This window comes from Kryptolebias marmoratus, linkage group LG2 (genome assembly GCF_001649575.2).
Source record: "Kryptolebias marmoratus isolate JLee-2015 linkage group LG2, ASM164957v2, whole genome shotgun sequence".
Taxonomy (NCBI): Eukaryota; Metazoa; Chordata; class Actinopteri; order Cyprinodontiformes; family Rivulidae; genus Kryptolebias; species Kryptolebias marmoratus.
Genome location: NC_051431.1, coordinates 21,903,739 through 21,917,720, shown reverse-complemented (window position 1 = coordinate 21,917,720; position 13,982 = coordinate 21,903,739). Strand labels below are relative to the sequence as shown.

Below are 13,982 nucleotides of genomic sequence, written 5' to 3'. Positions count from 1 at the left end.
ACTTAAAAAAATAATAAAAAAGGACAGGGGCAATGTCATCATGAATGATATTTTTATTAAAAAAAACGTACAAAAAAACCCCAGTTTTATTTCTGTGTGCAGTTCACACGGCCCGCTCTGTCAGAATGCTTTGCTTTGCTGTCTCTGTTGCTTTCGCTGCAGGTAGCGAGCTCGAGCGTCGCTCAGTGTGGTTTCATCGTTTCGCCTCTCCAGCTTCTTCCTCACGTCTTCAGCAGAAACCTCTGAGGAGAGATTTTTAAGGTCAGGTTTACAAGCACAGCCAACTCTGATTACTGTTGTTAGCATGTAAACAAAAAAAAAAAGGTACCCTGGCAGATTTTAAAACCAATATCTTTATAATAAAACACCTAATCTGAATAAATGTTGACACGTTACTGTTTATCAGACATCTTCATTTAAGTTTCCAGTTCAGTTAATGACAATAACAATTTAAATGAGTTTAAAGGAATGCATTTTGTTTACTATCACCCACCGCCGAAAGGAAAGGTAAATTATGTTGTTTTTGTCTGTGCCTGCCTATAAACAAAATATCTAACGAACCACTGGACAGATTTCAATGAAACTTTCAGGAAATAATCACTGGACGTAGATCTACAACTGAATAATCTGAAGTCAACCTGATTCACGATAGCTGGCACAGCCAACTGAGCCAAAAAAAAAACAAAAATGGCTACAACTCAGTCAGTTTTACTGATAAAATCTGATGAGGTAGTGGCCAAAAATATTAAAATATTGCAGAATGTTAATGTCAGTTGGACCAAAATGGCTACAACTCAATTTCTCAACATAATCTTAATCTCAAACTTTGACACAAAAGGTGGTGGGTGATATGCATTCCTTCAAGGAACGGGAGACCTTTAATTTTCAGTAAAAATGGAAGTACTGTTTTAATTGTATTCTAATTTGAACTGCTGCCATTTACCATAAAAGCAAATTGAATTATAAATGTCTGGTTTTAAAGTAAACTACAAATATTTAAGCAATATAACACTGTTTTATGATATTTTAGCACATAGTATAACTAAATAAATAAATACCTTCATATACTTTGTGTAGAGTAACTGAACAATCACCATTTCATTATAAACTTTTTATCATTTACTATGAAAAGGTATTATAATCTAGGTGCAAAACCTGTTTTGTGATCATTAAATATAGGCAGCAGATGGAGACATTTCTTTCTAACTAAATATCTGATTTTGTTTAAACACCTTGTTGTCTTTTAGCAGCTTCTCTGGTCTCCCATTTCGTCACCTCCTCATCAGTAACTTCTTCTCTGGCGACGCTGCTCAGCTCGTAGACGTCCACTTCGTGGAGTTTAGGCAGCAAATCCTTCACCCACTCGTATCTTATCGGACACACCGTCCTGACGTAGACCCGCGAGGTGACCAGCACATCGTGGAAGACGATCCAGTTCAGATCCGCCTCCTGGTCAAACAGCTGAAAACCGCACAACACAACGCGCTCAGAGGAAGTTTGTTTACAGAAAACGTGTTGGTTTTTTAAGCCCGTGAGCTTACAGATGATGCTGGATGAATGTGAACCATCGATCCGTGGCCATCCATTGTGCAAAACACTTTACCAACAGATCTGGGCATGAAGAAAACAAAAGAAAAGTAAAATCTCTCAGTAATATTGCAAATTTGAGAACACTAAAGGACTCTGAATAGCATCAACTTCTACCTCCTGGCAACGTTTGTGAAATATCCTGTGCACAGGCATCGTCTGAGGAGCTCGCTTTTGTTTCCGACAAACGTTTCAACGGGGAAATCTTTCCTCTGGAAGGCAAGCGTGCAAAAAAATAAACACTTAACAGCGCCTGAGCATCACAGCTGTAATATAAGGGTGTTAATAGGCAGCATGCTGTACCTGCTGGAGGCGAACAAGGATTTCTCTCAGCTGCGTCTCCACGCTGAAGGCTGACTTCAGCGCCCTCCAGTGGATCCAGTTGTCCTTACACCAAGCTGACGGTCTGTCACTGCAGGGCGCACAAGGTTTTAACACAAGGAATGAATTTACTCTTAAATTTAAAATATATATATTTTTAACCTTCCTCACCTGGATTTGCACAACTGAAACACGCTGAGCAGTGTGGCGAAGTCGTTCATACCGCCCGTCTTTGCGGCCAGGGCTCTGTGCTTCTTATCTGCCTCTTTCTGTTTGTCAGGGTGACCTGCAGGAAACGACAAATGTTTGTGAATGAAGAGCTGTTTTATTTTGCCCATTTTTCACCATTCTTCAAACATGATTTTCTAAAGTAAGACAAGAATACGTTGATAAACCAACATGAAGACAATCGCTTTTACAAACAATTTATATATATATATATATATATATATATATATATATATATATATATATATATATATATATATATATATATATATATATATATATATAAAAGAATACTTTGTTCTCTCAATGACGTTTTGATGGTATCAAAAACGCTTCACGTGCTGACCTGGCCTGATGAAGATGTTCTCCACGGACAGCATGGCCGCCACAGGAAGCAGCAGGTCCTGGCAGCCGAGTGAAGCAGCTCTGAGCAAAGCCCTGGTGAGACCCGGGTGCAGCGGGAACTCCACCATCAGCTCCCCGAGCTTAGTCACTCCACCCCTCCTGCGTCGGACAGAGAAAGAGCTCAGGTCCCGTCCACTTATTTCATCTTCTGCCGCAGCTCTGCTCAGACAACCAGCGCTCACCTGTCAATGGCATCGAACTGGTAGAGCTGTTTCAGTGCTTCCAGAATAAACCTCTCCTCCGGGCGGTCCAGATAAGGAAACCTTCAATGAACATCAACTGCTTGTAATTATTTATTCACTTTGAATCAACAAGAAACAAAAATCCCAGAAAAACCAACCTGATCACATCGTGAACGCTGAGACACTTGAGCGTGAGAACCACCGCCGTCAGACTCGTCCTCTGAATCTCGGGAACCGTGTACTCAGGCATGCACTTCTCCCAGAATTCCTCGGTGTAAATTCGGAAGCACTTCCCGGCAGAGGTTCTTCCAGCTCGGCCCGCTCTCTGCTGGGCCTCGCTCCTGTTGGACAGGGAGAAAAATCGTCACGAATCCGGTTACAGCCTCTGCTGCCAGGCGTTTCTCAGAGTGTGACCGTTTCCAAGACTCACTTTGAAATCGGCACCACCTCCAGCACGTCCATGCCCACCCTCGAGTTGTGGCTGAGCTGCTTCACGAAGCCGCTGTCCACGATGTACCTACAAGAGGAGAACAAATAATCATGTTAAAAATGTTTTTTTTTTTAAACTTCCGGCCTTCTGTGCTTGATAACATACATAGATTTTGAAACTCAGGACACTCAAAAAACAAAACAAAACACCACCTAGTCACATTTTTGGGCCTTCTAGGCTTAAAAGTCTCATTGAGTAAAGGATTCAGATTTGATGAAATCAAAAAATTAGAAAAAATGTATATAATTTTCACCATTTGTTAGAAGACATCCTGATTTCTCTACTTAATCTCCCGACTTTAAACTAAAACCACGGAGCATTCCCTGTACCTTTAATGTATAAAGTCCATGTTTTAATTTTTGTTTTGCTGTCAACTAAAATGTACAAGTTAAATATTTCCCTTAAATTCAGAAAAGAAATATCCTAGCACTGCTTTATTAGTTCTTCTTCAAAGTTTATTAAATGCAGACTAGAAAGTCTAACAAATGAACTATTCTGAGTTTCTATTTGTCAGTGAATCCAACATTAAAGGAGGTTAGATTACTTTATTTGTATCTGTAGGAAATAATTTGTCAAATTAGGATCTAAGCTTCAACAATCAAAGTGGAAAAACTGGTACATCTTATTCAACTTTGCTGTCAGAATAAACCAAGTGCACAAATAATTATCATAGCTTAAAATGAACCCATAAATAGAAGTTATTCATCTTAGCCTCTAAAACCTTCAGCAAAACAAAGATATAGGCCCACAGTGGGACCCTAAATTTATGGAACCAATTTTTGGTGATAGAAAAATGACAGTTTGAGCGCAAATGGTGTATTAACCACCCAGATGGTGGCTTTGTTACTCTGAAACTGTGTGTGCAGTGTGGTGTTTTAACAACCTGGGCCAGCTGTACGCATAACTCACAACAGGAGTCGGTCTCAAACGTGGAAAAGTAAAAGAAGCACGAGGGAAAGCAAGGATTAGGGACTAAAAATGTGGTTCTCTTAAAGCTTGTTGAGCTCAGTTCACTGCGCTGTTGTGAACTTTCAGGCTGGACACCGAAGGCTCTCCTGTGAAAGGTTGTTCAGAAAGGTTTTATTGCAGGTAGCTCTTTGGATGACCAAAGTTAGGAGAAACATTTTCCCTCTGACCAGACTGATGAGCTAATAGCTAGTCTGAGTGTGGCCAAGACCAAGTGGATTGGTCCTTTAAAAAAAAAAAAAAAACTTTCAATATAAATTTTTTAGCAGTTCATGCAAACAATTTCACATAATTTACATACAGTCATTTCCACAGAATTCTATAGTTATCTGTAAATGCAAATAGCAGCAGCAGCTAGCTTTAGCACTTATGGTGCAGCCTGTTGCCTGTCTGTAAGGATTATATTTATGCCAGAATCATGTATGCTGATGAATTCCCACCTTTATTTAACTCATAATTATTCATCTTCAGTTGACAGAACAACCATCAGCCTACAGCGTGCCACTCAGAGATCAACTGAACACCTTGTATTATCCTTATAATGCCTTTAACTATTTTATATTTATTTATTTTACCAAATTTGCCTCCATACTATTCCACAAATGTCCTCCACAAACTGCTCTGCAAATATCCTCATTGTTGTCGACTCATTTTTGCATTTCATTTAACAAATTAGAACTGGTCCACACATTTGAACAATTTTGACCTTGAAAATAATGGAGTTGCCAGCTCCAGATAACATTAATTGCTCATAACCTTTCTCCACGATCCCGCTGCGAAAGGTCTGAACTACTGCTGGAAGGGTTTAGGGGAGGAGAGGAGATTGGGAGCCCCCTGTGCTCCTTAAAATCAGCAGCACAGAAAGCAACACTTGAGTCAGGCCAAACGAGAGGGCTTTGTTGCTGTAATTCTGTTCTTTTTTTCCTTTTTAACCAAACAACTTCTCACACATTTCATAAAAGGCCTCAGGGAATTGTGTCAACATGTGAAAAACAGTCAGAAATTCATGGTACACCAGCAGCACCTTAGGTCTCACTCACTTGATGCCGTTGATGGTTAAAGACGTTGCTGCTATGTTTGTGGCTACGACACACTTTCTTATCCCTGGAGGTGGGGGCTGAAAGATCTGTCTCTGTTGATCTGAGAGGAGACCAAACAAATGAAGGTTTGAGAATCAATAATAATGAAAAGTAAATAAATAAATAAATAAAAAAAATCAGAGTTGTTGTAGGCCTTCACCAGTGGGCATGGATCCATAAAGGGGTAAAATAAGGAGGCCCTCCACTGTTCGGTCTCGCACATCATAGCGATAGTCGATGCACTCAGCTTTTTCAAACATCAAGTCGCAGGCACGCTCAATCTCTGACTGGCCTGTTAAACAAGAAAAGACTAAAAGGTTAAATTCCAGCACGTACCGTTATCTTGATGACTAATTATTTCAGCCATCACACTCGCCTGTCAAAAATACCAGAATATCTCCAGCCTTTTCACCGGTATGCACATCCAGAGCCACTTTAACCACCTGCAACACAAAACGGATAAAATCCTCAGACCATAAGACAAATAAAAGGAAAGCCGTGAGTTCAAAAATCATGTCATCTGTAGAAACTGCGAGAATAAAACAGTACCTCCTTGACGTAGAACGTGCTCTCCGCGTCCTTCGGTCCGACAGCCGAGCCAAACGTGCACGTGACCGGGAACACCCTCCCAGGGATGGCGAAGACGGGACAGCTGCTGAGAAAAGCTGAGAGTTTGTCAGTTTCCATGGTGGCAGACATCACCACCACTTTGAGGGGGAAAGCTCGCCCCCTAGTGGCCTTGGAGGGGTTGGAGAAGATGTTCTTCAACAAGCCAAGAAGAATGTCCTGTAATAAGAGAAAAAAAAACCCTGATGTAACAAGTGCATCGAAGGGCAGGGACAAAGAGCGGGTTTCTGGTTTAACATGCAGACAAACAGAACGTGGCAACGGTGTCTGCAGATGACAGCGTGATCCGTAGTGAGAGTAGGGAACAGGTGGAGGTATGAGAAGAGGAATCATCATCAGTAAGAAGAAGCAAGACAGAATCCACGTGTGTGAATGTTTCCATTTCACAACTGCCTATAAATATATCTGGAAACCTCCTGGAGTGAACCCTTTAAGACTGAACTATTTAATGGAGGTGATGCTTCGGACGGCTCTTTAAGGAGCCAATCAGGAGCTGAAAGAGCCAGCTCATGTTGGTGAGCTGAGCCAAATCCCAGAAAAAAGATGCAAGTCCGTTCACTAATAGTTCAGGATAATCTTTTTTTTATGTTTGATAACCTACCCTTTAAAACAAAAATATTAAATAACACATACCGTTTTTCAGAACTGGTTCGTGAAAAGAACACCCGATTACTAAAACATTCACAGACCACCTTAACGAACAACGGATGTGGAGGTAAAGAGGAAAACTATACTTCCTGGATGCTGTGATGGAGGACGTGCAGGGGCTGCCGTAACAGAGGAGGATGCTGGGACAGGGTGAGCTGCTGTGTCATGACCCCTTAAAGCAGTGGTGTCCAGTCCTGGTGGGCCACCGTCTTACATGTTTTTGTCATTTCTCTGCTTTAACTCCTGATTTGAATAACTGAGTGATTAACAGGCTTCTTCAGAACTCAAAAGACCTGCTGAAGAGTAAGGAAACATCTAAAACCTGCAGGATGGAGTGGTCCTCCAGGACCAGGAGTGGACACCACTGTCCTGAAGGGAGCGGCTGAAAGAACAAAACAGTCCAACTCAAGTTGCTGCGACAACCAGACACAGCAACGCTCAGCTTACCGTATTGAGGCTGCGCTCGTGAACTTCATCCAGTATTACAACGCTGTACTGAGAAAGCGCAGGGTCTGCCAGAACCTCCCGGAGCAAACAGCCGTCTGTCATGTACTTCACCGCCGTGTCCTGGCTCAGACAATCCAGGAGTCAGCACAAACCTACATTAAATAGTTTTATTATTTTCTGAAGGGGTGGCGTGCTCCTCACCTGTGATGTGCAGTCGTCAAAGCGTACTTGGTACCCCACCTCCCTTCCCAGGGTGCACTTCATCTCCTGAGCCACCCTCTGGGCCACCGTGATGGCAGCCACCCGCCTGGGCTGGGTGATCCCAACTTTACCATTTTTACAAAAGCCTGTCAAGACAAACACACAACAATGAGAGTCACATAAACACAAGGGACGTTGTGTTTCTTAGACAGACACATACTGAATCAGGTGTTTGCGTCCAACATACTTTTCTTCATTTTCGGATAACTGGGAGGAAAGCGACGGCTTACCTGCTTCATGTAGGTACTGTGGAAGTTGTGTGGTTTTCCCGCTTCCCGTTTCCCCGGTGACCAGGAGGAAAGTGCTGTCTTCGACAGCCTGAACTAGTTTGGTTTTGTGTCGATAGATGGGGAGGTGTTTCGACTCGCTGTCGTTTGGTTTCCAGCTCGTTTTCTTGAACATAACCGACAACTTTACAACACAGCAGAGCGAGAAGCGGATATAACGCCACGAAATTACGGACCAAAACCGCACAAAATACAGGTTACCTTTTACTAACAGTCACAGAAGCTGCTGAACTTTACAAAATGCACTCCAGTCGTTTTTAAAACGACAGAGCCTCAGAGACTTCCGCACGCTGACCCATTCTCCGCTACTATTGGTCCGCTTCTGGTCACGTGACACAAAATACCTGCCAAAATAAAAGCACTGATAATGGGGGTAACCGCTACATCAAATTAAAACGAGTTTTTTTTTTTTTTTTTTAAATGTAGTTTTTTAAAACCAAAGTGAAATCTCTTCAAATTATCACTTTTGTCAGTTATCTTTCAGCTCTAGTTTTACTATTCAAATTCAAATAACACTTGCTTTGTTTTTTAAATTTGTTTATTTACACACTGATATCTGAGAGTTTGAGCCAGCCTCATGGACAGCAAACTTCCAAAAAGACAGACAGGGGAAAAAGCATGCCCGTGCATTAAGGCCATCACTGTTGATATGATATTAATCACATTAAATGCTAAACATTTAATTTTAAACAGCCAGTATCTCTTGCTGAGCTGTTCCCATCGTCACAAAATGACTGAAACTAGCGGTCTAAATATTCACAGCTGATACAGAAGAGGTCCACTTGAGACAGTTCTGGATGAAATCCTTCGCCATGTTCCAGATGAGATTCTTAGTTTACGCTTCTCTGAAAGGTAAACAGAGACTAAGGGTAATAGTTTTGTTTGTGTAGCTAAACATCAACATCATTTGCCTTGAGGCAAAGTCTGAAATCTGTACAAGATTCAATACATTATGAGACCACTGATACAGCTAAAAAAAACAAAAAAAAAAACAATTAAAGACTTCCCATTACTTGAAGGAATGCATATCACCACCACCTTTCATGCAAGAATTTTAAACTAAGATCATCTTATCTTGAAAATAATGCAATCACAATGACACAGTATTGCAAGATCTTGCATAATCCATTAGCACTGGAAGTATAGGTTAGGGATGAATTATGCTACTACAACATCAAATTGCTGGTGTAGATTCTCAGTCATCCAGGCCATGGTAAATTCAAAAAAAGTTAAAAAACAAAAACAACTGGACTTCTATTCTGTAGCTGAATACGTTTCGCTTCTCATCCGAGGAGCTTTCTCAATTCAGAAATAGAGAGTGTGGAGTTGAGCTTTTAAAGCTGAGATGTGATGCAAGCTGGATTGCTTGCAAATTGTTCTCACTCTCCTAACAAAGGAGGCTCGTTAGAATCCTTGTTTGTCTGACTCACTGAGGGGCCACTCTTGTCACATGAGTGCAGGTGTTGATTGGAGTGAAACTGACTGGGGATCAGGCCTAAAGCTCCATTATATGTTTTTGAAAGCTGAAATCTGAGACCTCCTCCTCTGTTTAATGTTGGTTTCTCCTTTTTGACATAGATGGCTTCTTTTACCCCCCTCTCGAACCATCTGTCTTCTCGGTCCAAAATATGAACATTTTGGTCCTCAAAGGAGTGTCCCTTATCCTTGAGGTGTAGGTGGACAGCTGAGTCCTGTCCCGAAGAGGTGGCTCTCCTGTGTTGAGCCATGCTTCTGTGGAGAGGTTGTTTGGTCTCTCCAATATAAAGGTCTGAACATTCTTCGCTGCACTGAACTGCATACACAACTCTGCTCAGTTTTGGTTTGGGTGTTTTGTCCTTAGGGTGGATCAGCCTCTGTCTGAGAGTCTTGTTGGGTTTGAAATGTACTGGGATGTTGTGTTTGGAGAAAATCCTTCTGAGTTTCTCGGATACTCCAGCAACGTAAGGAGTACATGTCCTGCACATGTCCAAACCATCTCAGTCTGTCCTCTCTAACTTTATCTCCCACACCTTCAACCTGTGCTGGACCTCTGATGACCTCATTCCTAATCCTGTCCATCCTTGTCCCTCCCAAGGAAAAAAAACTTCAGCATCTTCAGCTCTGCCACTTCCAGCTCTGTCTCCTGTCTTTTTGTCTCCAAACCAAACAACACAGCTGGTCTCACCACTGTCTTGTAAACCTTTCCTTTGACCTTTGCCGACACACTTTTCTCACAAATCTCTCCTGAAACTTTATTCCATCCTGCCTGGACTCTCTTCTTCACCTCTTTACCACACTCCCCATTTTCCTGGACAGTCAACCCTAAGTACTTGAAGTCCTACACCTTTGTGACCTCTGACCTCCTTGTAGCCTCTCTCTCATTCACACACAGGTACTCTGTCTTGCTCCGGCTGACTTTCATCCCTCGTCTTTTAGGTGCATACCACCACCTGTCAAAAATGTCATCACCCACGTTTCGCTTTTCAGTGGCAGATAATCCTTCACCTAAAAACTCAGATGAGAATAGATTTAAAAGGAGAAAACCTGCTGAACCTCTACTCACCATTCCTGCAGTGTTGGAAGCAGTCTGGTCCCTTACAGATCTCTATGTTACAGTGGAAATACACCTGGAGCAGAGCAGGTGAAGTGTGGAAAAACTGCAGAAAAACACACTGAGGACACTACTTGACCCATTCATTTTGGCCTGTTTGTTTTACTTGCCTGGTTTTTAGATGCTGGTGACTTCACAAAAGAGAAGAGCTTAACAACGAACCATTTGTGATGGGAGGGGTTTGATTTCTCTTTACTGGAGACCGGCAGCAAAACGGTTCTCTGGCTGTCACCAGTGGAGGGACACCTCGATTAGATGAACAACAACTCCAGTTAATTAAAAGAAAAAATTTAAGTCTTATCTCAAAGTAATTCCCAATAATGACAAATGCTGTTTATTCCAAGTGTTTCACCCTTTAACAATTAGGTTCCACCTCTGCGGGTCATGCGGGTCCTCGGTCGGTGTGGCCCAGCAGTCCTCGAGCAGCAACGTCAAGTCCTTGTTCTGGTGTTTGACAACAAACACCTCCACAAACACCGGCTGGCCAAGCTCAAGCCCTGCTGGACGGCTGCTGGACGAATAAAATGAGCTGTAGGAGGAATCTGTTAGGGTGAAAAGCTACATGTTAATTTAGTTTACACACACAAAAAAAAAACGTGTTGAGGAGGTTGGCTCTCAGCAGCTACCACACCAAATTTTAGCTCGATATCTGTAAAACTGGCCGAGTTAGCGCCATATTCATGTTGGCTAACATCGATTAGCTGTGGTGGTCATCTTGAACTGAGTGGACCCTACATGTTAATGGGCTGAAGATGGGTATTCAGTGATTACTTTGAGAGTTTAATAAATTAAAGTTTAATGGCCAAGTTTTAAGCAAAGACGATGCTCGATGTGTGGCGCTCAGAGGATGGATTGGGGATGGTGTTCAGCTACCAGCATGTCAAATTTTAGCTAAATATCTGTGAAATTGGCTGCGTTAGAACCATTTTTATGTTTGCCAAAGTCAGTTGGCTGCAGCAACTATCTTGAATTGGTTGACTCCAAAAGCAAATTATTTGTAGACTTACACCCAATGATTTCTTTCTGTCCAGTGGTTCAATAGATATTTTGCCAGCAGCAACTCAGACAAAAACATTATTGCCCCACTGTCGACAGTGATCAATAAAAATCTGTCCAGATACATAAAGAGAAGTCTCGACCTTTGGCAAACCTCATTTCAGTCCTCAGTGTCCCTTTGTTCTTCAGTACTGACAGGTAATCAGATTCGTTTTGTTGAACAGTGATGCCCAGACGAGTTATTTGATTTAGTGCAAAGCTGCACCGCACGGTCAGCCTAATGGAACAAGAAACAACCTTGAGAGAAAATTGTATCCAAGTTCAAAATGTAACCCGACTGACTCGTTTAGTTCATCTTACTGGAATGGAGTTTGACGAAAAATGACACCTCCCGGGGAATGTGGTTTACCGCTGATGTTGATCCAGTAGGTGATGTTCCCATCTGCAATCTGGACCCACTTCATTCAAAACCACCAGAATACCACAGAGTTGTCTGAAAGCTGGTTGGTTGATCATTCGTCTACATTTACCATGAACTGAGTGCCACACTCTGTGAACGGGAAGCTGAAAGCGACAGCGTCTTTGGATCTTGTTTGGGGGAAGCAGCGGCGCTTTTGGTCAGACGCGACCCAGACTGCATCCAGGTTCAGAGGAGGGACCGTAGCGTTCCTGGGGATGGTGATGTTGAATCCGTTCTTGTTGCAGAAAAACTGCTTCGAGTCTCCTGGGAAAATAAACACGCTTGGCTCTGCAAAAAAGCAGCAAAATGACAGCATTCTAGTCATTTTGTTCAAACGTTGAAAATAGCATTATGCACAAATCCACGCTCAGAGTACGTGTTGTGGATGTCTCTTAGCTGCTACCACAAAAATCTTTAGCTCAACATCTGTAAACTTGACTGAGTTATAGCTTTTTGTGTGTTTTCTAAGATCAGCTGGCTGTGGCAGCCATCTTGAATAAGGCTGACTCCAGAAGTTAATCAATTGTAGCTGTACATCCAATGATTAGGCCTACATTCTGCAAATTTCATTAAAACTCACCCCGTGGTTCATTGGATTTTTTGCCAACAGACAAAAACATTACAGCCCGCCTTTCCCCTTTTACTGTGGGCACTAAGGGTAAAATGAATTTCTGATAATGTATTTTGTGACATGCAGTTCACAGCTCTTACCCTTTATTCTTCTTTCACAGATTAGACGCAGGGACTGGACAACTCTCAGCGGGCCCTCGTCTGCGGGGGCCACGATGACTACTGTGAGGCTCGCGGAGAACTTCTACTGAATACATTTTTGGAGAAACGTCAAAGCAAAACTCTGTGCGATGACTAGACGACATTTAGAAATAAGGGAAGTGGGAGCTCACTTCTCTTCTCACAAAACACCCATCATAGGCGACCGTCAGAACAATGAAGGCGTGCATTTCCTGGAGGGAGTAGCGGCACCGCTCCGCGATGGCAGCGGCTTGGTAATATCCACTGCCATCACCTGGGCGACACAGTGGAGTGAACAGAGAGCCACGCACGCTTCGAAGCTCTGCGCTGTTCGTCTTCACGTCGTCCTGACTTACCTCGGACGTAGATGGTGGACGGAAGGCCGTAGAAGAGTTCTTTTGGGATGTGAACGGACATAGAGTCATCTTGGCAAACCAGCATGTTGTTGTTACCTGCAGGATGTGTTGGATCACACTTTAGAAAAAGCAGTGACAGACATACGAACGCGACCAAAAGAAAGTCTGTACTATTGGTCTCCATTGGGTTTTTTTTTTTTTAGTTGCTGAGGCTTTGTGACAGGCAGAGCAGGTGGTTCTCATTTGCTTTAATTGGCTTCAGGAGGGGGAAAAAAAGCAACTTCAGTGAAAGTAACTATTGGTGCATCTATACGACATCCGAAAACATGTTGGGGCAGAGAGGAAAACAAATGATCAATGGTCTGCACTTGTATAGTGCTTTATCTAGTCCAAGGACTCCTAAGCACTTTCCTCTACAGTCAGTCATTCACCCATTCATCCACACACTGATAGATATAAACTACATTGTACCCCTAGCGGTCAATCTGACACCGCACCCCCAACCACTACCAGTAGGCAAAGTGTCTTGCCTAAGGACACAACTGCTGATGTGGGGGTTTGATCTGGCAACCCTCTGTTTACAAGATGAACCCCCACCCTCACACCTCCTGAGCCACTGCCGCCCCGAGAACAAGAAAATGTAATCACTCCACTCAGGTCTCAGCCACACTTTATACAAAACAGGCAATCATCTAAGAGGAAAATGCACACACTGTAACCAACCAGAAACAGCTAAAAAAGTCCAATATCCGCAGGGATATTCTTTTTTAGTCATTAAGAAAGGCAAAACATTGTGACTTCACATTATCGGGTCTTCTAAAGGGGTAAATTAGCTGACTAATACAGTAAAATTATTCCATTTTAAAAATAAGTTAGTTTAATTAGTCAAATCTAGAGGTTTGGGTTTTTTTTTTCTGCCTGATCTCTTGAGTCACACTCCTGTCCAGCTGGTGGCAGTAATGCACATGCATATTTTGCAAATGGGTTTGGCAACCGCCAATAAACATCAGAAGAACTGTGGTGCCTTGACTTCTCAACGTGTATGTCCTGTGGTCACATCAGCCATTTTCTGTAGACTGATGTTTACTGCAGATATTTTCTTTCATGAACTTTGATATAAATACATAAAAAGTTTGAATTTTGTCTCCACAATGAATGTGCACAACAAACCAAATGATGTTAAGAACACTTCAAGAGTGCTTTGTAACTCTGTAGTTCGTTTTTCAAATCAATTAAATTAATTTCCGTTTCACTGTGAAGCTGCAGCTCTTTACAAAAGTCATCTCAGTTAAAGGCCTAGCA

The 13,982-nt window shown here is 42.3% G+C and overlaps 2 protein-coding genes across 3 annotated transcripts; both read right to left on the bottom strand.

The window, feature by feature from the left end:
* Window positions 1–35: 35 nt before the first annotated feature.
* Window positions 36–7,793, bottom strand: dhx40 (DEAH (Asp-Glu-Ala-His) box polypeptide 40). The gene is made up of 17 exons (XM_017420081.3): window positions 7,472–7,793; window positions 7,182–7,327; window positions 6,981–7,100; window positions 5,808–6,044; window positions 5,635–5,701; window positions 5,419–5,550; window positions 5,220–5,319; window positions 3,154–3,240; window positions 2,882–3,064; window positions 2,724–2,804; window positions 2,483–2,640; window positions 2,080–2,194; window positions 1,891–1,999; window positions 1,705–1,799; window positions 1,542–1,611; window positions 1,233–1,461; window positions 36–242 (listed from the first exon to the last, which is right to left on the bottom strand). The coding sequence occupies exons 1-17, from the start codon at window positions 7,641–7,643 to the stop codon at window positions 121–123; spliced, it is 2,223 nt and encodes a 740-aa protein (XP_017275570.1). The 5' UTR covers window positions 7,644–7,793; the 3' UTR covers window positions 36–120.
* LOC112450636 (zona pellucida sperm-binding protein 4) lies at window positions 7,764–12,900 on the bottom strand. 2 transcript variants are annotated; one of them, XM_025006773.2, is made up of 10 exons: window positions 12,681–12,900; window positions 12,477–12,598; window positions 12,286–12,388; window positions 11,645–11,862; window positions 11,475–11,563; window positions 11,258–11,391; window positions 10,471–10,660; window positions 10,229–10,364; window positions 10,071–10,134; window positions 7,764–7,872 (listed from the first exon to the last, which is right to left on the bottom strand). In XM_025006773.2, the coding sequence occupies exons 1-10, from the start codon at window positions 12,862–12,864 to the stop codon at window positions 7,802–7,804; spliced, it is 1,311 nt and encodes a 436-aa protein (XP_024862541.2). In that variant the 5' UTR covers window positions 12,865–12,900; the 3' UTR covers window positions 7,764–7,801. The 2 variants fall into 2 exon arrangements, with proteins under 2 accessions (XP_024862541.2, XP_024862540.2); XM_025006772.2 differs by lacking the exon at window positions 7,764–7,872 and adding an exon at window positions 8,021–8,373.
* Window positions 12,901–13,982: the final 1,082 nt, after the last annotated feature.

What these genes read in the sequence shown, in the direction of transcription:
- dhx40 (XM_017420081.3), bottom strand. Translation starts at nt 7,643, where the DNA reads ATGTTCAAGAAAACGAGCTGGAAACCAAACGACAGCGAGTCGAAACAC. An exon ending in TTATGGATCCATGCCCACTG is followed by an intron (nt 5,320 to 5,418) that starts GTGAAGGCCTAC and finishes GTCTCCTCTCAG; the next exon opens with ATCAACAGAGACAGATCTTT. An exon ending in GAACATCTTCATCAGGCCAG is followed by an intron (nt 2,195 to 2,482) that starts GTCAGCACGTGA and finishes CGTTTCCTGCAG; the next exon opens with GTCACCCTGACAAACAGAAA.
- LOC112450636 (XM_025006772.2), bottom strand. Translation starts at nt 12,864, where the DNA reads ATGGAGACCAATAGTACAGACTTTCTTTTGGTCGCGTTCGTATGTCTG. An exon ending in CTGTGAAAGAAGAATAAAGG is followed by an intron (nt 11,863 to 12,285) that starts GTAAGAGCTGTG and finishes GCTTTTTTGCAG; the next exon opens with AGCCAAGCGTGTTTATTTTC. An exon ending in TGGAACCTAATTGTTAAAGG is followed by an intron (nt 10,365 to 10,470) that starts GTGAAACACTTG and finishes CATCTAATCGAG; the next exon opens with GTGTCCCTCCACTGGTGACA.